The 20,139-nt window shown below is 43.1% G+C and overlaps 1 protein-coding gene across 10 annotated transcripts in view; it reads right to left on the bottom strand.

The window, feature by feature from the left end:
* Positions 1-20,139, bottom strand: part of KIF1B (kinesin family member 1B) — a 79,507-nt gene that overhangs the window by 33,275 nt on the left and 26,093 nt on the right. For 5 of the 10 annotated variants that reach the window (XM_074558850.1, XM_074558851.1, XM_074558854.1 and 2 more), the window contains 8 exons: positions 18,190-18,323; positions 17,090-17,169; positions 16,650-16,725; positions 14,232-14,311; positions 11,648-11,754; positions 11,132-11,215; positions 10,793-10,973; positions 10,350-10,422 (listed from right to left, as the gene is read on the bottom strand). In XM_074558850.1, coding sequence (XP_074414951.1) covers positions 10,350-10,422; positions 10,793-10,973; positions 11,132-11,215; positions 11,648-11,754; positions 14,232-14,311; positions 16,650-16,725; positions 17,090-17,169; positions 18,190-18,323 — 815 coding nt within the window. Of the gene's footprint in view, positions 1-1,601; positions 6,406-10,349; positions 10,423-10,792; positions 10,974-11,131; positions 11,216-11,647; positions 11,755-14,231; positions 14,312-16,649; positions 16,726-17,089; positions 17,170-18,189; positions 18,402-20,139 lie in introns of those variants that run through there. The other 5 variants (XM_074558847.1, XM_074558853.1, XM_074558849.1 and 2 more) reach the window with 2 other exon arrangements.

The following is a 20,139-nucleotide window of genomic DNA, read 5'->3' as shown; positions in this document are numbered from 1 at the left end:
TTTCTCAAGATTTTTATACAAGAGTTACAACAACAATTCACTAAGGGTGTTGTTGAGTTCTTAAGAATTCTTGAAGGCACTCATCTTGTATTCCAACCTTCTCTCTTCCACAGTTCCAAATCCTAAAATTCTTCTCCAATGGCCAGTTTGTAATAATAGGTTCTTAAGTCCAAGAGCTACAGAATAAAAGCTTTACATTTTCCTCCCATCCCACTTAAGCACCTCACCTAAAGAGCTGCATCACTTATCCACACAAAATGATGGTGTCACTTCAGCCAGGAAGGCTTTAGAAAATTAAAATGCAGCCATCATATGAAGGCCACAAGAAGTTCAATTTTTGCTCTCAGGGATATTGAATTCATGGCATTCAAAATCCTGCACTTTCTAAGGGCACAGCTACCATTTGTTAATGCTATTTTCAGAAAATATTACTTATGAACCTGAAACAATCTAGAGGTGTATCTCCTTTCCAAAGAGTCTAATTTCTTCTTGAATATTGAATTTGGCTAAAATGCTCCTTCTTCATTTGTCTCTGCTCCATTCACCCTAAGCTGGCTACTTACTTGCACAGGAAGTAACCTCAGCCCAGCAGCCTAAGCACTGCAAACAAAACAAATACATATCCTTTCTTTGGATATTCCTCCTGAAATTCTTACATTCACCAGAATTCTATTCTAGACTCCATGAAACTTCTCATGAAGCATCAGACTTATCTACTCTTCTGAAATGCCTAGCACAATCCTGAATTATGTTTTTAACATAAAGGCACTTTCTTTGATCTATTTCCCCCATTCCATGTAGATAATGCTGTTACATTTGAAGCAGAGATAAAACTGCTGAGATGCAAAGTGACACAAATCAGCTTCTCTCGCTTGCAAGGAAAGGCAAAATATTTTATTTTTCTGTAGTCTGGAGTCAATAATGTCATTTCGAGCAGCTAAATTGTAGAAATGGAAAGCTCTTCAAGAAGCATTTTAGTAGAATCCTTCAAGACTCTTTTGGAGAAACTGAAAAGCTGGAGAGGGAATGGGGGGTTGGGGGAAACAAAAAGACCCCAACCCACCAACAAACCCACACCCCATACACTCAAAGTACACAAAGCTTTTTAAGAGCAGCCTGGAGCAGTTAAAGCAGAACCTGCACCACAACACTGAGATGTGGTGTCTGCCCAGGTACTGCTGTGTGTGAGTCCCCCCTGGATTTGAGGGGCACAGAAAAGTTCATTTCTTTTGCCTTCAATGAGCAAATAAAGGGAGAACAGCCAGCTCTGTGTTTTCTTCCAGAATTAGATAGCACACAGGATGGTACAATGGGACAGCACTGAAGATGGGAATGGTTTATAGTTCCTTCTGCTACAAAAAGCTATTATTTTCTTTTATATTGAATTTAAATCAGCTGTCTGAGATGGACACAAGCCTGCTTTGCTGCTTTCCACATAACAGCAGAAACACCAGAGTGGATGAACGTACAAGAATCAGACTGAGGAACAATTAAAGAAACCTTTATAACCCTGCTGGAACAAGCCCAACCCCAAGATAAATAAAAGCAGGAGAAGCCTGCAGTCAACTTTCATCTCCATTTCACTGACACAAGTCTGACACTTACAAGAGTATTTCATAGTTTATTGAAAGAGCACTTGTTACAATACAAACCAGTTCTGCTTTTCACAAGGCAGATACTTGCTCTTAAGACAATCCAAATCAACAGACAGATCTGAAAATCCCATTTAGTTTAAAGGCAGCTCACTGCTTTCTTTACAGTACAAATAGTTACACAGCATAGATTTCTCATGTGGCAGCTCCTGAAGAGATTTAATGGGAAGTATCCAAGAAAAATTTCAACAAAAAACAAGTTTCAACATGTAAAGGACACAGTGAGGAAGATACTGAAACTATGCTGAATGTACTGATAAAAATAGCATCCTCTAATTTGACAGATCCCTAAATTCAGATTGCTTGAGGAAGGATGTTGGAGTCAATCTGAGTGAGGAGCATTGGTGATGTGCACTTAATCCCACCCCCAGTGCAGGGAGTCCTAGAGAAGCCATCCCCAGGGCACAGGTGGATCCCAGCCAGCTGCCAAGGCACAGCAGCACTTGGCAAAGGCAACTGAACTTAGCCAAAGAGCACTTCCACCATGGATGCCACATTTCCATTACCCTGAAAGCCTTTTCACACAGACATCAATGGAAGCAGCTGTCTCACTGCTCATTAACTCCATTAACACAGGATTTGGAGTGAGAGTTGTGTGCATTTCTGAATAGTGCAAGGAGATCCACAGTTCTCACACTGCTTCCCTTATCAGATGAAGCACTGCACTGCAATTCATATCAAATTCCTAAATATCCTCCTAAAAGCCAGGGAAAAAGCTGCTTCCCTGAAGCAGACTGGGCTCCATTCTGACACTGACTGTGCTTTTTCTGCTTTGTCAAATCGTTCAGCAGCACAGGCAGGGCTGTTCTTGCAGTGCTGCACTAAGCAGTGGGGTAGGACAGACTGATGGCAACCTGCTGCTCACCAGCACCCCCAGGCATTTCCAGAGTTCTTTTCTGAGTTTGAAGTGAAATAGGCTGGCACAAACATTTTAGTGTTCAGCATCAGGTATCAAGCAGCAGTTTTAGTCTCGTGTCAGCAGTTGCAGGGGCTCAGAAGGACTCTGTGCTCAGTCCCCAGAGCTTGGACAGGAGATGGGATTGCTCTGTCTCTGCCACCAGCCCTGTGCAGGGACTGCCCCACGTACTCCTGGGGAACCGAGAGCCTTTCCCCAGGCATGCACGTTCCACAGAGCCCAAGCCTTTCTGAGGATATACAGGAACTCATTATGCTTGACATGCACAAAACCAAAGTGCAATGCACTACTAAAGCAGGATTCTAAATTAAAAACAACGGCAAAACATTACTTGCAGCCCAAACCTCATTTTGCAATTTGGACTCAAGCTCAAAGCAAGTATTGCTCATCTACAAGCCTTCTGTTCTTTAAGAATCAAGGCATTTTTGGAAGCAATGCTTTATTTCCTTTGTTCAAGTAGGCCAAAGCATGAGACAAATGCAAGTTGCAAAGCCAGATCTGGGCACAGAACTAAACCTGCCATGAAGGAAAACTCCCAGTTTGTTCTTTTAGGAGTTGGAGGACTGACTTTGCATCTCCTTCAGCAGAGGCCACCATCCCATCAGTGATACATGTGCTGAGAATTAAGAGCTGGCACTTGATTACTGATATGTAAATAGCACGTGTGTTGCAACAGCACCTACAACATGCCCAGCTGAGGCAGGGGAGAAGTAGGATAGGACAAAAAATATGGAAAATAAGCTTAAGACACTTGCCACTCACCTACAGCTATGCTGAGCCACACACAAGTAACAATTACCAGTAGGGTTTATATTTTATAAAAAAATAAGCAACCTCAAGTAAATTCAGGATACTTGTGCAAAACAGCACAAATACACTGCAAAGCGGACCTACCTTACCAAATGTGGTAGAGCGTCCAATTTTGTTTTTAAAATTTTATTCAAGTTAAATTTAAAAGCAAAATAAGTCCCCAAATATTTCTATTGGCTTACAGTTAAGGCCACGGATTTTCCAAAGTAAGAGCAACCTTGTCTTGCACTTTTGGAAACTCAGAAAATAACCCAGCATCATTCAGGTTGGGACTCTCCAATTGCAACAAAACCTCAAAGCCTATTCCTCAGTCACTAGTTTTTCAGTAATTCGCTTGGAACAATCTGAAGCAGGAACGGCAAGCCTTTGTGTTACGGCAAATCACCTGCAAGTGCAAACCCCTTCAGAGCAAAACAGACATGAAAGATTTTAACTCGCATTTTGAGTGTGGGGAGAAGGAAAACTAATCTTATTTTCTCCTCAAAGCAACCTTCTCCTTTATTAAATGAGTCTTGAATTCTAGTTTAATCCAAGACCAGAGGCACTAACATGAGGTATCACATTAAGATGAAACAGTTCAATTCTCCCATCTCACAGGAGAATTCAGCCAAAAGTAGTGATTTATAAATCTTCCTAAGAATAACTATTTCAAGAACATCTCCCAGACTCATGCCTGAGAAAGCTGAAAACATAAAATAAAAGAATTAGCTTTTTGAGTGCACCAGAGTGTTGAAAAATCCTAGTTCCTTTCCACAGTCTCAGTATAATAATTAAAACCTATTATATTTAGAGATACAATGGGAATTAGAAAAAGCTTGTTTCCAAATAATTGCTTCAGCATTATATATATATTCTGACATAAAATTCCATTCAGGCTGGTTTAACTGTCACAGCAATTTCATACCAATATTTATGAACTTAAGCAGAAGGAGAAGAGACATCTACTCAGGGAGTGTGACCCAATATCTCTTCTTAATTTCTTTATAAAAAAGCCAACAACTTTTGGTTTATAGATTGTTATTACTATTAAAAATTGAGTTAAGAGTGAAAAATATTGTTCTGAAGAACCAGATTCATTTATAAACAGATGGTCAGTTTCCTTATTGCTAAGAAAAAGGTCACAAGAAACATTCAATGCTAGAAACTAAACTCCTCTTTTGATTGTCTACATAAAACACAGGAGGAAGGTAGCACTTGGTAAGTTCCAGACAATATTTTCAGCATTAGAAAAATACTTCAAGACACACACACACACAAAAAAAAAAAAACTTGGTAAATGAGCTAGTGGGAAGTTCTCCCCTCCACCTCCCTCCCTCTGAGTCTTCTAGTCTATGAAAAAAGTCTTACAATTTTTCAGAATATTCTTCCAAGGGATGCTCTGTTAAAACTGCAAGGAAAGTCACATGCAAAGTGCCCGGGCCGCAGGGCCGGAGCCTGGCGCTTGTGCGGGGCCTGTGGGGCTGTGCCCGGCCCGAGCCGAGCCGAGCCAAGGGCCGAGCCGAGCCGAGGGCCCGAACCGAGCCGCGGGCCCGAGCCGGGGCAGGCGGGCCCTGCTCATACCGCGGTTTCCCTGCCCGCTTTCAGGTTGGGGGCCGAGAACTGGCGCCTCATGCGCGGGGGCGTCACGAACGGGCCGTGCTGGCCGGGCCGGTCCGTGTGTTTCGGGGCGCTGCCCTCGGCGCCGGGGCCGCCGTAGGGCTGGCGGTGCTGGTGCAGGTGGCGCTTGTGCTGGCAGCCCTGCGGCTCCGCGCCGTGAGGCGGCTCCGCGCCGTGCAGCGCCTCGGAGGAGCCCGAGGCCTGGCGCCGCAGCCCCTTGTGCGAGCCGCTGTTGAGGGAGTTGCTCCTCCAGCGCGGCTGCGGCTGCTGCTGGCTGCCGGGCTGCGGGCCCAGCTGCTGCCGGTTCACCTGGATGTTATCCTGGCTCCTCTGCGGCCCGTAAAGATTCCACAGCTGCTGCGGATCTTTAGAAGCGGCTTTGCTTTCTTTCTCTTTGCCTTCGTCTTTGTTCTTATCGTCTTCTTTCGGAATTCTAACCTCAATAACTTCATCCTCGGTGATAATGATGTGGGTGCCTGGACTCCACGAGTTCCTGTGTTTGGGATTGCTTTTGAAAGGAAAGCGGGGTTTGCGATTTTCAGGTGGAATAAACCGGTGAGGCATATTCTGTCGACGAAGCTGTTTAGCTATTTCCTGCTGCTGCAGATTTTTAAACCGAATCTGTTCTTGCCTCATCCAACGTAAACGCCCACGTCTGAAAGCTGGATCACCTGCCATTAACTGAGACACACGCTCCTCCTTAGCAAGATCGTCATTCTCGCTTCTCTTTGCCTCATCTGTGGGCTTCTTATCCCCATCCGCTGCACTGGCAGAGTTCGGAGACTTAGCATTAGCTACAGTTGACTGAGCTTTGTCTGGAGACCCTATCAGGGGTAAAACCTTCTCCATTTTTAGCATTTTATTTCTGAGAACTTTGATCTCTTCATCCTTCATGTTGTTCTGCTTCTTCACTTCTTGCAGAATATCTTCCAATTTGTCTATGTGCACCTTTAGGTCATCCACATCAGTTATTCCTTTACCATTGGCCATTACATCTTCAATCTTTTCATCTCCAACTCCCACTGTATCCCAGACATCCCGAGCGACAGCTCGCCACGATTCGCGCTCGTTTGGGTCTTTTTTGCCATACATGGCACAAAGCTCTTTCATTTTAACAATGGCCAGAGCCTCAATCTCCTGCCTACTGTGCCTGAAGTCATTGAGCGCTACCTCATAGCAAATCTCCTTCACAGCCTGAATCTTTAGGTCTGAGATGGTGACCCATTTGGAGTCTTTGCTAAGGCGTCGCCGTTGGGGTATCTGGTACATTTTAATAGGTTCTCGTTTCTTCCCACTGCTGGGGAGGCCACACTTTTTTACAATGGTTTGGAGCTTGCTGGGGGGCAGCTTCTCTCTCAGGGAAGTGATCAGTCTCCAACTCTCCTCACACGATCTCTTGTCCGAATCATCCCCACTATCAGAGTCTGCATCCTTTGGAAAAACAAAAATCAAGAAGTGGCCCCAAAATAACCAAAATTAAAATTGTAAGAAAATGGAAAAGCTAAACAAGAAGTAGCAGGCAAAGAAAACTAAATCAAAAATCAAAATAGAACAAGTGATAAGGAGGTCCCTGAAGACTGAGCGTTAGGGCATTAAAATGCATCTTCAAGAGTCATGGACTGTCAAAATTGGAGCTCTTCACTAAATAAAGATTAACATTATATTTAAGTCTTGTCATCTCATAATAGCTGATAATCTGAACTCTTCCCTCCCAAACCCTTCCAAAGTCTTTGAACAGACCAAGTTCCTGGTTTTAAATCTTAGGACCAAGTGTAAACTGCACTTCACACATGCTACAAAGACATGCAAATCCCCACCACACACGTTTGCCTCGGTGACTGCTGTTGCTTCTTTCAGCAAATCCTCCCCAGGAAGGTGAGCACAACAGCCACAGAAGATGTCATGAGCAGCCAGAGTAAGTCGGGTTAACACTGGTTAGTAACGTTGCACGTGGTTGCAGGGATGCTCAAGTTTAGAATCCATTTCACTACAATAGCAGCCAGAGAAGTGTTAGACGATAAGAAAAAATGAAACAGAAGCAGCCGAAAGGTTCAATGTTAAAAGGACTGTAAGTGCCACTATGACAGACGAAGACAGTGGTTCATACTCCAAAACTTGCTACAAGCTAGAAGGATATCCAGAATCAGAGTTTCAGAGGTGGGTTGTGGTTTGTTTGTTTGACTTTTTTTTTTCCATTTGGCACCTTGTTGCTTAGTTTAAAGAAAAAAAAACCATTATCAGTCTTGTCTGTCCGAAGAATGAGTTTCAGCAGAATGCAGAGTAATGACTTTCTGGTTTCAATTGTTTTAATACAAATTTTCTATTTGATATCCTTGATTTGTCTTCTTTACAAAACCTAGAGCCTGGAGCTTCCACACACTTGCTAACCATTATGCGCTTTGCTTCTTCATTACAAGTTTTCCACCTTTTGCTAAGTGATTTTTAATGAGCAGTGCCTCGGGTTTCCATATGCTAGGAATGTCTGTTCAGATAAACTGCCACCCCCAGTTCAGGATAACCATCATTGCTAACTGCAACCAGGAATTAAAATAGACCACTTTTCTTTAAAGGCCGATTAAGACATCTCTTTAGGAAGCAAGAAGTCCTGTGATCCAAACACCTTCAACACAGCTCTCGGTGTCTAATGCAGCTCTAACTAATATCCCTGTTTTCCACATGGAGATTTGTAACAGATGAGAAACCAGGAACAGTAACAGCCACTTACTCTAAAACCAAAGGAAACCCAGGTATTGAGCCAGCACCAGATTCACATTATTGAGCTTCTTGTTACTTAATGTAGTTTTAAGAACAGTACTAGAGAACCAACTTCTAGTTTAGGTCAAAATGTAAGCAAAACACTGGTTTAGGAACTCTTGGTGAGTTTATAGCTGACAAAAGTTGTGGCCTAAGGAAACAGCATCTAGCAGACTGCACACTGCAGGGGAAGCCAAGGGTTCCCTGGAGGAAGCCCCGGTGCAGTTGGGCCACTCAGAGACACAACCAGGAAGGCAAAACATGAACTACTCCAGCATTGTCACAAGTTCCACAGGACTCTGATAGTTACAAAACTACCATAGAACTACTTATGGGTAAAGCATGTCTTCGTATTAAAAGATGATGAAGAGACACTGAGTCCTGGCCCTGTGCACTCAGAGGTTACCCAGACCAATTAGTGCAGCTATGATCAAAATTCCAATATCAACTGGCCACTGCAGAGGCATTGTGACCATTTTAGCTCTATTACACACATTTTCACAATCAATTTGTAAAATGGAGAACCACTACTTCTATTCCCCAGTAATACTAGCAAGGCAAAGGTATTTTAGTTGGCAATTTTGAGGGACAAGAGCTATTGTTTATTTTTTTGTACAGCACATCTAACAAATAAACAGCCAGTCTGGTTGGAATCTCAGCATAAATACAAAACAATCTGGTAAAAAGGATTAACTAGCTTCTTACATCTGAGATTATACTCCGGTTTAGACCAAGAATATTTATATCTCAATATCAGTCTCACCCAGCAGTAAGTTAGAGAACCTGATACTGCAGCTGGCTATGGCAGCCATGTTTAAACACGAATTTCAAGGTACACAATCTGAAATGCACTCCCAGATTTCCCACTCATGATTCAGCTACAGCTGCATGGATGCACTAATGCTGTCCACCCCAGGCTCTGCACACAGCCACACACAAATCATGAGCTGTGTCAGCAAGCTCTGCTGTCACCTGAAATATTCCTGTGGAGCACTGTGATAAGCAGGGCACTGCTCCCTGCCAAGGACCACTCTGATGTGATCCCTGACAACTCGGACAGGTGTCCTTCAGGGGCTGCTGAGGGATGTAGGGCAGCATTCCACCTGTGTCCACTAACCAAAACCGGCAAGAACAAATCAAACTTGGAGAAACCAGCACCTTTATTATATTAACCACTCCACTCTCTAAAGAATTTTCCCTAAATCTGAAGTATTTGGGGAAATAAATTCCCTTCACCACACTTTATAAATGCAGCCTTATTGGAATGAACTTCCCAGACAGCCAAATTCACATCTTTAATTCATACAATAGCTTAGCTTGTGCCAGTCAGCTAAAATTTAGGGGAGGGAATTCCATTACTTGCATCTCATTTGACACATTGCCAAAAGTTACTCAATACTCAAACTATTTTTATTTTCACATCTTTACTGTACTTTTTTTTTTTTGCTACTCAAATTTTAACTATAAAATTCCAGAGATAAAACATGACATTAGTCACATTTAAGCTTTTTTTCTGGACTAACAGTTGCCTTGGTCGAAGTCTACAGCCACCCCATCCAAGAAATTAGCCCCTTGTGATGAAATAATTAGAGATGCAGAAGTCTCTAAGTGTGTAATAGGAATTTAAAAAAAGAAATGTAGCTTCTTCCTATGGAAGCCACAGTACTTCGCTCCATTCTGGTTTGGGCAGAAGGGCAAGAACTTTACAGTGCAAAGCCCAGCATGCATTTAACCCACAGTCTCCATCTCATACTACAGACATCAATCTTGAGTTTGTAATTTTGATCAGAATTCTGACACAACTACATTTGTGTTCTGGCTAAAGACAACCAGCTAAAGCAGAATCAGGAGACTCAGGTTTCTTAGGGAAATCTAGACTTCATTCCTGGGCTTGGTCTTGTTTTCCAAATTCACAGGGTGCTTGAAGACTGAAGATTTTATTTGTAAAGCACATCAGAGGTATTTGTTGTGAGAAGACTGAAGTCTTCCTATATCAGACTTAATTTATCAGACTTCCTATTTGACAGATACTGGAGTGCTGGAATTCCCAGGGCTCTGAAGGAGTTAACACACTGCTCCCTGCTCACATCCCCACCACTGGCTTGTGTACCACCGAGACCCTCACGAGGAACTCCATGCAGGGGAGGGAGAAGGGTTAAAACATGCACAATGCAGCAACATTTTCAGACGTCATTCAAAAACTAAACCTAGTGTATCAATGTTCTAGAAATCTCTTTGGCAGCACAAAATTAGTATGTTCTGGTGATCCAAGACAAAAATAAAGGCAAACATCCCAAGGAGTAGCTGTTTAGACTACTGAAAAGGAACTTCAAAAAACACAGAGCACAAAAATGCCCTTCTTTCAGGTTAACTTGCAAGAAATCCAATCTATTCCAACAAGAATTGATTAAAGCCTCTTTACTGTCAATCACAATCTCCAAATTAACCTGAAGGAGCTCACTCACACTGCTAATAATTCACTGTAGACACAAAGAATTTGAAAGCAAAGGGAGAACTGCATTGTGCAGACAACCCAAGCAGGTTTCCTAAACTTTCAGATAAGCAAGGACAGGAATTACTGTTTGCCAAAGGCATAGTTAATCAGGAGTAAGGACACATACCAGTCTTTGCTGCTCCAACAAGAGATCAGCTTCCTCCTTCTCTTTCTTATATAAGATCTCCATTTCTTGTAATCTGAATTTGAACAGAAGAACAGAAGTAGTCAGAGGTCATTAGTTTCCTTTTGGTGTTACTCTACAGGCACATCCTCAATTGCAGTTACATGAGTAAAAGGCATTGTCCTTAAAAGGAACTGTTCTTTGGCTGCTCAGGGTTTCTGAAGTGAAACCCTGCAAGCTGCTTTTCAGCCCTTACCAAAAGCTCTGCTGCATTAGTGGCCAGTGCTTACCTGTGATTTTCAAAGGAGCTGGAGCACTGAAACACTACAGTAAAATAAGAGGAAGCTTTCTGAACTTCCACAAGAGGCAGCACAGATGCTGTGACCCCAGTAACCTACTGCTGACTCTTCCTTCTTTCAGGTCAGAATTTTAAGTTACTTTATTACCTTTTCTCCATCTCTTGCTTCATGTCAATGCCCTGCTTCTCCAGAAGCTCCCTCTGAGCAAATGTCCAGTCAACTGGCTCTGAGGGAGTCTCAGCTGATGGTGTTTTCTCTCTTTCTGCTCGTGCTTGCTCTGGGTGGTTGAATCTGAAGACATGATTTTTACCCATGATGATACGATTTCCTAGAAATAGGAACAGAAAACTGCAGCTGACAGAAGAATGGTACCAAGTTCTATTTAAAAGATAAAGGTGACACTGCCCCTGAACAGTACCTAGCATTCCCCATGTATGTCAATGTCACATACAGAGTCTAAAAAAAATGTGTGGTAACATTTCTTACCTGAGCGCAACTGCACAGGCTGCACAACCCTCTTGCCATTCACGTAGGTTTCTGATCGCTCACAAGGCTCCAAAGTAACAATAACTACAAAGAAAACATTGATGGGTGAGACTTCAGAGAGTCCTGTAGAGGAACAGAAGTGTGCGAGCCCCAGAGGCCTCTCATTTGCTGCCTATGTTCATACTGACACCAAAGTCAATCACCCCTGGATGTCATGCTACTTAAAAATAAAGATTCAAGAGGAAATCAATAGTACTGACTTCTCTACCTACTGCAGGAGGAAACTACTTTTTTTTCATGTTTATAGTCAACCAGGTCAGAATTTAACTGTTATACTGGCTGCAGCCTACAATTTGAAGCTATTATCACCTAAACAAATTTTATTTTCTTTCCCTAACACTCAAGAAATCAAGTCAAAGCTGATCCTTTGCTTGAGGTCAGACAGCTTGCAGAGCAGGGGACTCCCTGGGCACCATGGCAGTGAAGCTGCAGGAGAAGCAGAGCTTCCCAGGTTACCTTCGCCGTTGTTGTTCCTCTCGCTGCGGAACACGCAGTGCTCCTCCTTGATGTGAGCCCCGCTCAGCACAATGTCCTGGCGCCGCTCTGCGTCAGCCTGGCCCACCCTGCAGCAACACACAGGGGTCAGCAGCTGTTGTGGTGTGTTGCAATATCCTGTTTTACCTTCTCCCTTCCCCCTGGCCCCTCGCTGAGTGTGCCCTGTCAATCAGGCTAACATACCAGCAAGGTGTCGTGTGATAGGTGTCCCTAGTCCCTTGAGACCCTGCCCCTTCACCTGGTTGGTGGCTCACCTGTCCCCTCCCCTTCCCCTGTCCTGAGCTTAAAATGTTAATGAGACCATGCGGCCTCCATTCTGTTAGCAGCAGTGGCCCAGTGCAGACATCTCTGTACCCACGGAATAAACATCTGGCAACCTTCTAGCAGAATCCGCTCCCTTTCTCTCCACCATCGCCAGAAGCTCTCTCTCCTGAGGAAACGGAGTCCTGACAGCCTGGAAGTGCTGTGGTGTGTTCTTAAGTTCGTTAGTTTGCTCCCCCCATTTTCTGTATTACTTCCTGCTGCTACCCTGCCAGTTATGTTGCTATGGAAATGAAACTGCTCCTCCCTTGGTTTCTCTTATAAAGTGAAAGTTGTTTCCTCCTTGGGGTCAGTCAATCACTCTTTTTCTCCTCCCAGGTTTCGAGAATTTTCCTTTCTCTGGGAGGTATGGTTGGCTGTAGCCCTGGAGCCCCTCCTATGATTTATAACAGTTGGTTACTTTAGTGTATCAGTTATGTTTCGTACCTCCAAATATGTATTTCTATTGGATAGCCGGGTTTCCCTGCCTTCTTCCCCCCTTTTCCCTTAAAACCCTCTCCTGCCCCTTGTTCGGGGCCATTTGCTGGGTGTTTCCCCTCCTTGTTAGTTCTTCTGTAATAAACCGACAGTTTACCCCCAGCAAGTGGTCGCCTCCTAATTCGTCTCTCACCGCGCCGCTCCGAGCTAACACCCAGCTCAGCCCGAGGCCAAAGCCACCGAGGGGGGCTGGCTTCAGATGCGCAGGGGCCCTGGCCTTCGCCCCTCACCAGATAGCCGGATTCCAGGGCCGTTCACGCCCCCGCGCATGGACTTGCCCCGCTACACTCTCAGCCAAGGTATCTCTGGGGTAAAACACCACAGTGCTGCCTTTGGCCCAGCAGCGAGGGTCAGAACTGGCCCAGGCACCATCTAACTGGTTATATTGGGATTCTTATTCCAATAAACAGCAAACCAGACACCTCCTGCAGCCCTGCACTGGACAGCTGCCCACGAACACCAGGAAAATCTGAACTGTTAAGGCTGCCCTGCAAATGTAAAGGTTTGGACCAGCGCTGAATTCTGCACTGCAGAGAACCTGCCCTGCCAGGAACTGGAGGGTGACAGCTTTGCAAAAGGAAAGCTTTCTCTCCCTTAAAACACGTCACTTGGAGAACTGTTAAATACCTCTGGGTTTAATGCAATTCCTTCCCTTTTAGAAAGGGATGCAAGGAGGGGGGAGCCCAACAAGAACTTCCAGTGGTGTGTTTCAGGCAGACAGGGATCATCCCTCCCAATAATCGCCTTCTGCACTTGAACAAAGGAGCACAAATGGCCCAGGAGGCTCCTGCTGAATAATTTGAAGCCACAAGCAGTTTCATCCAGCATCTAGACAGAGAGGCTGGCTGTACCCCTGGAGCATGAAGATATATGTCCATTTCAAACCAAGGTGTTTGAGCAATTCTAGGTACAGACAACTTCATTTCCAATCCTAATGCTTATAACTTGCTCTACTTATTAATTTATGCATTTCTGATGCCAATGAGCTAGGCTCAATATTTATAATGACTTCTTAAGCCCCAAGCTATTCCAGTCATCATTCTCTGCTGAATTCTCTGCACTTTGATACTCCCTTCAGTGGGCTTATGCACCTTAGAGCAGCATCATACACCAGCCCCTGTCAGTGTACTCTCTTCCATCTGTTCCCCAGGAATATACAAATTAAGCAACCAAACACAGCTTGGTGCTCCAAAAAAAAAAAAATAGATTACCTCTCTCCTTCTAGCTGTTTTGAAAATAAATTTTGGAATACAATCAATTTTTAATCTGAAGTCTGGCAATTCAATTTTATCTCATATCTGTGAATGCAGAACCCATTAAATGTGTACTGGCATGAATAACAATTTATTTAAACAATAAAACTAACGTTCAGCCATATTCAAGTTGCTATGGTTTTCAATCCTGCACCCATCAAAATCTCTCATGCACTTCCAGTAAGTTTTACTACAAACTTAAGAGGGGATGTCATGCTTTCTTTTACTGCCCAGGTGTAATAACAATTTCTTAAAGCTGAGTGACTGCACATGTAACTTGTTGTCAGTTGGTGTTTTTACTTTAAACACCAAGTCAACTTGAAAGAAATTGCATTTCTGCACTTTTTTCCACCTCCAGCACTCTCAGGTTTCATTTGTACCTGCAACTTGCACAGCTCAAGGCACCAGTATTATTTAAACTCACGGTGTCTCCAGCTTGGGAATTTAAGCAAGCAGAGAAGGCAACTCCAGAGTGTGTCAGCACCAACCCTCACCTTGTGATGCCATCTTTGATGTAGTACAGCAGACATTCAGACATGAGAGGATCTTCATTAAGGTTTACAAGATGAGGAGTCTGAAAGAACAAAAAGAAAAAGTTAATTAAGAACTGAGGTTCTGCTTTCAGGCTCCTTCCTGCAGCTGAGGAGGGTGAGCTTTAATCCAGCAGTTTTGCCACGTGTATTGAGATTATTCCAGAACGGATTTTTTCAAACACAACCTCCTAAAGTACTGCAAAGCATCACAAAGTACCAGTGAAATACAGCTCAGATTGCTCAGTTATCCAAAATATCAGTCCATGGAAGGAAGAAAGGCTTCAGCTGGAGAACAAGAAGTCCTTATAAAATCTCTGTAAACTTTGATAAGGGAAGTCCAAGAGCAGAAAATGTTGCTTCAGTGAAATTTTGAAACTGATATGGAATCAACTTTGACTTTCCTCTGGCACAGGTCGGGTGCTTATTTGGCAAAGTCTGTTAAAATCAAAACAAAATCTAAAACTACCAGTATTCTCTGATACCAACAGCTAAGAAACTCTTCATCTAAACTTCTTCTAAATTTAAATCCACTACAGTTACTAAACCAACCTTCTTTGGTGAAAAAACCCCATTGGAATCAGCAAACAAGTCACAAGGCCTTGGTGTGAAAATCTAGCCAGTGAGATGGCAGTAAGCACAAGCACAAAAGAAAAGGCAAAAATGGTTAAACATAAGTAAAGCAGAAGGACGATAAAAGAGAAACAAAACTGTTAATAAGCCACTTGTCCCTTTGTTACCCTCAAACTGAACAAATTTAGGAAGAATGAATAAATTTGGCTCAGATTCCTTATTAACACTATTTCCATCAACTTATCTTAAATGCAAAAAAGTTTACTTATGAGAGCTTTTACCAGCATGACATTTACAGAAGCTCAAAAATTACTATATGGTCATGATGAATTTGTTTTTGAATGAAGGTCTCTGATTGTCAATTGCCCAATGGAAGATTTAATTATAAGGACAGAAAGGGGGAGAAAAAATACAGCTTTTTCACCCCTAAAAATCCAGGGTGACCCAAAGGTGCAGCTGAAGATGTTCCACGCTGCCACTGCTGTTCACTGCACAAATCAGCACTTGGAGCTCTTTAATCAAGAGAAAAATGGAGAGAAAGCAAATGCCAGACCCAGTGATCTGCTGTAACACCACTGCAACTTGCACCACTTGAACAGTTTGTAAGAAATAAAGCTCCCCAGCTTGAGAGAAGCTGCTGGCACACCCAGCTGTTCACTCTTTGTGTATGATGAGACACACACTGGTACCTCAGAAGTGCAGAGTCCTTATACAGAACACTTCACATTCTCTAGCCAAGCTCTCGTCTCCTGCATTTTCACAACCACCACAGTTACTAGAGGGGCAGCTAAGGAACTGCAAGGATAGCAAGGAACAGAAGCAGACACGACTGGGTTGGGAGTTTCACTTCTCCTAATAAATCCTATACAGGTAAAAATAAATACTATCTATTACCCAAGCATCTACTTTATCCAGGTGGCATTTATACACAAACCTGATCAGCTGAAAATGCACCAAAAGAATCATCAAAAAGAGCTGATGGCCTCTCAGGAAAAATCTAAAAGGAGATGAGGATCCATAACATAAGAGGAAGAAATGTAGAGAATACTCAATGAATCTGCCTCTTCACAAACCTTGGGCACTCCTGGAGTAGCTACTAGAAGCAAACTGGAGTTCTACAACTCCAAGCATTGCAGACTAACACTATTCTAAGTGAAAGATTAAACATTTTAACCGATTCTGGGGTTCTGCATTTCCGTGCAGTGCCTCTGAATAGGTCCCTGCTTAACCCTAGATCAAGTTTACTACACACTTGCACACTAAAATATTACCCATGCTGCTTGTTCAAAGTAGGTTTTTGCCTTGTACTTCTTTTATAATTCTGCTTTACCTGCAGAGACAGGTTCTTTGCTAACCTAATTATTTTACACTTACAGCACTGATTTATGCCCTTTTCCTGCACAGTTCTGCTTCCTTCTAATATCAGAAAATAGAACTAATGGCAAGTATTGAATTAAATATCCCCTTGCATCCCCTGTGTTCACTGGTTCATTAGATCACTATCCTTTTTTCCAAGGGGAAGAAGGATTAACAAAAAATTCAAGGAAGAGCACCTAAACAAGCCTTCAATCTTGTCAAAGAAGAACAGGTAGAGCACACAAAGGTCACACACAGCTACTGCAGAAAATGGCAACAGAATTAAGACACAGCACCTTCTGATTTGCTACTGAATCAAGATAAAAAAGGAGCTGCTTCTCCTTGCAGCACAGCATCTTCTAAAGGAAAATCCAAAACAGTTCAACTCCTATCAGCCTCCTGCCAGGTCAATTAGCTTTTTGGAAACTTGCAAGAGTTAACAACTTTCTTTACCTTTTTGGGTGAGAAGACTCCAAGTGTTCCTCCATCTTCCCGAATGGCAACGCCCATTTCTGCCAACAATGCCTCCCTGATGGAGAAAAACAGGATATTGCCCCCATTTCAGCCTTCTGAGACAACTAAGGTCTAATGAAAGCCAGGTAATTACTGGATTAGACTTTGAAGCAGCCTACCCAGGACTGAAACCACCTCAGAGCACACCAGGGCAAGTTGGCAAACTTTTAGTGCGAGAGTGGCCTAAGGAGCAGCAACTTCAACTGTGACAAACCAGGAGAGAGCTGGACTTCCTCCCAGCACTGCCCTGCTGTTCCACATCTAACACAGGGCCAGCAAAACCACCCCAACACCATTCTCCACTGCCTTGGAACAGAGCAACCTTCTCCATTTTCCACTTTCCAGAGACCATCCACACTACAGCACTTTCCATTCCTGACCTTTCCATCCTAATGGCCTCTGTTTTCCTCAGTTTCTCTTCCCATGTTTCATTCAGCTCTGCAATGATCTTCTCAGACTCCTGTGTGAAAATACCAAAAGATGTTTTATAATTCTTTCTAAAGTTCTTCACATACACAAAGCAACTGAAGTCTGTGCTCTGCTTAGGCCTCAAATTAATTTCACATATAAAAAGCATTCTTAGCACTTTAAAACTCTTACTTATTTCCCTTAAATTTTAAAAGGGTAGGAAGTCCTGAAAGCAAGCTGAGAAAAGATGACTTCATATCTAACCACAGTCACTTTATTTTGAACCACCTAAACTCATTTCCCTTTTTTTTGTAAAAAATCTGATTTACAGACATGATTCAGTAACTGAATGCCAAGGAAATGCAGAGACCACACTGTTACTGCCATGGCAACGGAGAGTTTCCAATGGGAAAGGGAAATGCAGAGTGTGCTCAGCCTGTGGCACTGTCTGATGGGCAAACATGACAATGTTGCAGAGACTCAACACAGCCAACTCTCCCCACTCCTCCACCCATGGGCATTGGGGGGGCTTTCATAAAAATCAAGAAATGCTTCACTGTGATGCACTTTGCTGTGCTTTAATTCTGTGCAGCACTGGGACAAGGCTGCCTTTGTCTGGCCCAACCATGCTATTCTGTGCTTCACATTTTAATCTGTGGGGGCTGGGCGAAGACAACAGTGGCAGGATTATTCTTCCTCCTTTTTTTCAACTTTGGGGTAATTTGGTTTTCTGACAGCTGAGTGCATTTGCAAGTCAGACTTGGCTCACACTAGTGCTGACCAGGCCTCTAAGTCTACACTCATGATCAAATTTTCCATAACTACAAGTGCATCAGATGACCCGTAAATAAGAATCAAGAACTTAATTTATAATTTAATTGTAGCTCCAGGCTACAATTAAACCTAAATAATCTTAACAAGAAAGGTTGTGCATGAACCCAGTTTCTAGCCCACTGCAGTTAAGTGCCCTCTTTACAGTGCAAGTGGGTTTCACACAATTTCTACAGACACAGGGACATTTATGAAATTAGTCCTGCCAGGCCCGTGATTCTTTAGCCTCCTTAATACCCACCTTCAAACGTTCAATGGCCTCCTCTCCTCCTGGTGTTGACATGATTCTTTCCTGTATACTGGACACAGATGTTAAGCCCACCTGACTACTGAGAGAGCAGGAGGATGGAGATGCAGTGAGGGACCCCATGGAGGCTGTGGAAAAATTGCCAGGACGTTGATTCTCGGAGGCTAGCAAGTATCTATGCTTATTGTTCTGAAAATCTTTCAGATCTGAGAGAGAGACACACAGACAGAGGGAAGGCAGGAAGAAGGGAAAACAGGAAGGGGGAAGGAAGAGGAAAAAGGGAAGAAAGGAAGGAAGGAAATACCAGTGTAAGAGGAAAGCATTTAAGCAGCAACAAGGCAAGTTTTGTAATTTTTAGATGGCAGTTCTGAAACAAATCTTTTAATACTAGCAACAATAACATAACAACTCAACTCAGACCCTGAGGTTCACTAGGAAAGACTGCATCATAAACCTTTCTAAACAAAAAAGATTGAAAAAATAAATTACACCTTGGCCAAAAGCAGCCATCCTACTCCTCACTGAACACTAATTAACCTGAGCACCCTGAAGCTCAGAGCAGGACCACATTGAGATCCTCATGAAATTAGTGACAATGAATTTCCTCTCCTTAAATCCTCACCAGAGAATGAATCACCTGTCAGTGCACGACAGGGACACGAGAACATAAACTCACAACAACACCATTATGGTGCTTCTTGACCTTCCTCATCTGAAGAAAATGGAAATCTAACATATATGATCAGCAAAATATCTGATAAGGGTCTTCAGAAGGTGCTTCAAAGCTTTTTGGCTGTTAGTTTAAATATGAAAGGTCTTTTAAAAACCTCCACAATTTAACAAGGTGGCTTTTGTAGTCTGAAAACCTGCAGGCCTGAAAATGCTGCCTTGAAAGCCAGAGAATAAGAAAAGCTGCCTGAATGATTTAAGAACAAATATACAAGGGAAATTAATATAAATTTAACTTGTCTTCTTGGATACATCTGTAAGCCATATCCTCAGAATAATCACACGCCAAAAGAAAAATCTTTTAACATGAAAATATCAGGTAACTGAATAAGCTTGGTTTTAATAGTTTAAAATTTAATTTCAAAGATAAATCCTTTAAAATAAATCACTTCAGGAAAGAAACAGTTCAAATCATGCCCTGCAAGTTACAAACAGGGGCATCACACTTACAGAAGTGAGAAGCTCCCCCAGACATTGCATAAATTTCCCTGTCCTCCTACATCTCCTGTACTCTTCCCCTGAACAATCCTGCCATTGTCAGCCTTCTGCCCTAGTTCACTCCACGCTCAACCTGCTGTTTCAGCCTCCTGGAACTGATGACTGCCCCCAGTCAGTTTGAAAACCACCATCTGCAAATACAGGAGGCAGGGCTGGGAGTTTCACAGCAGAGAAGCAGGTTAAGGGAAGGGAATGCTGCCAGGATGAGGAAAGCAGGCATGACAGAGCAGGGATGGAGTCTCAAAAGGCCATGCACTCCTGAAGAGAAAGGAAGTGGCACTTGCAGCAGCTCCCCAGTGGCTGTGAGCAGCAGAACCAGCCCTCAGGCCCATGCACGCCGCTCTCACACCGCCACGCACACGCTGCCGCAGCACCAGAGCGTCACACAGGCCAGCATGAGTCTGTACACCACCAGGAGCTTCAACTCGAGGAAATTTCAGACAGATCTCTTTCAGCTGATATTGAGTGAGGGTCAAAAAGCCTGACTGAAAGAGTTTCAAAAGCCTACCAACCCAAAACTTACGTGGAGTACATTTCCCTTGCAATAGACTACATATATGCCCCTTCCTTAGAAGCAAACACCAAGGGAAACAAAACGCTCCTTGCTGACTTGTTTCAGCCCTGTTGTTAATCAACTGCAACCAACTATACTTAACTTCAAAAAAAGAGACCTTCATCAGTATAAGATGTCTGGCTTCTTTCTTTTTTTTTGTTTTA

Source organism: Zonotrichia albicollis, chromosome 25 (assembly GCF_047830755.1).
Source record: "Zonotrichia albicollis isolate bZonAlb1 chromosome 25, bZonAlb1.hap1, whole genome shotgun sequence".
Classification (NCBI taxonomy): Eukaryota; Metazoa; Chordata; class Aves; order Passeriformes; family Passerellidae; genus Zonotrichia; species Zonotrichia albicollis.
Note: the sequence above shows the minus strand (reverse complement) of the source record. Positions and strands in the feature narration are given on the sequence as shown.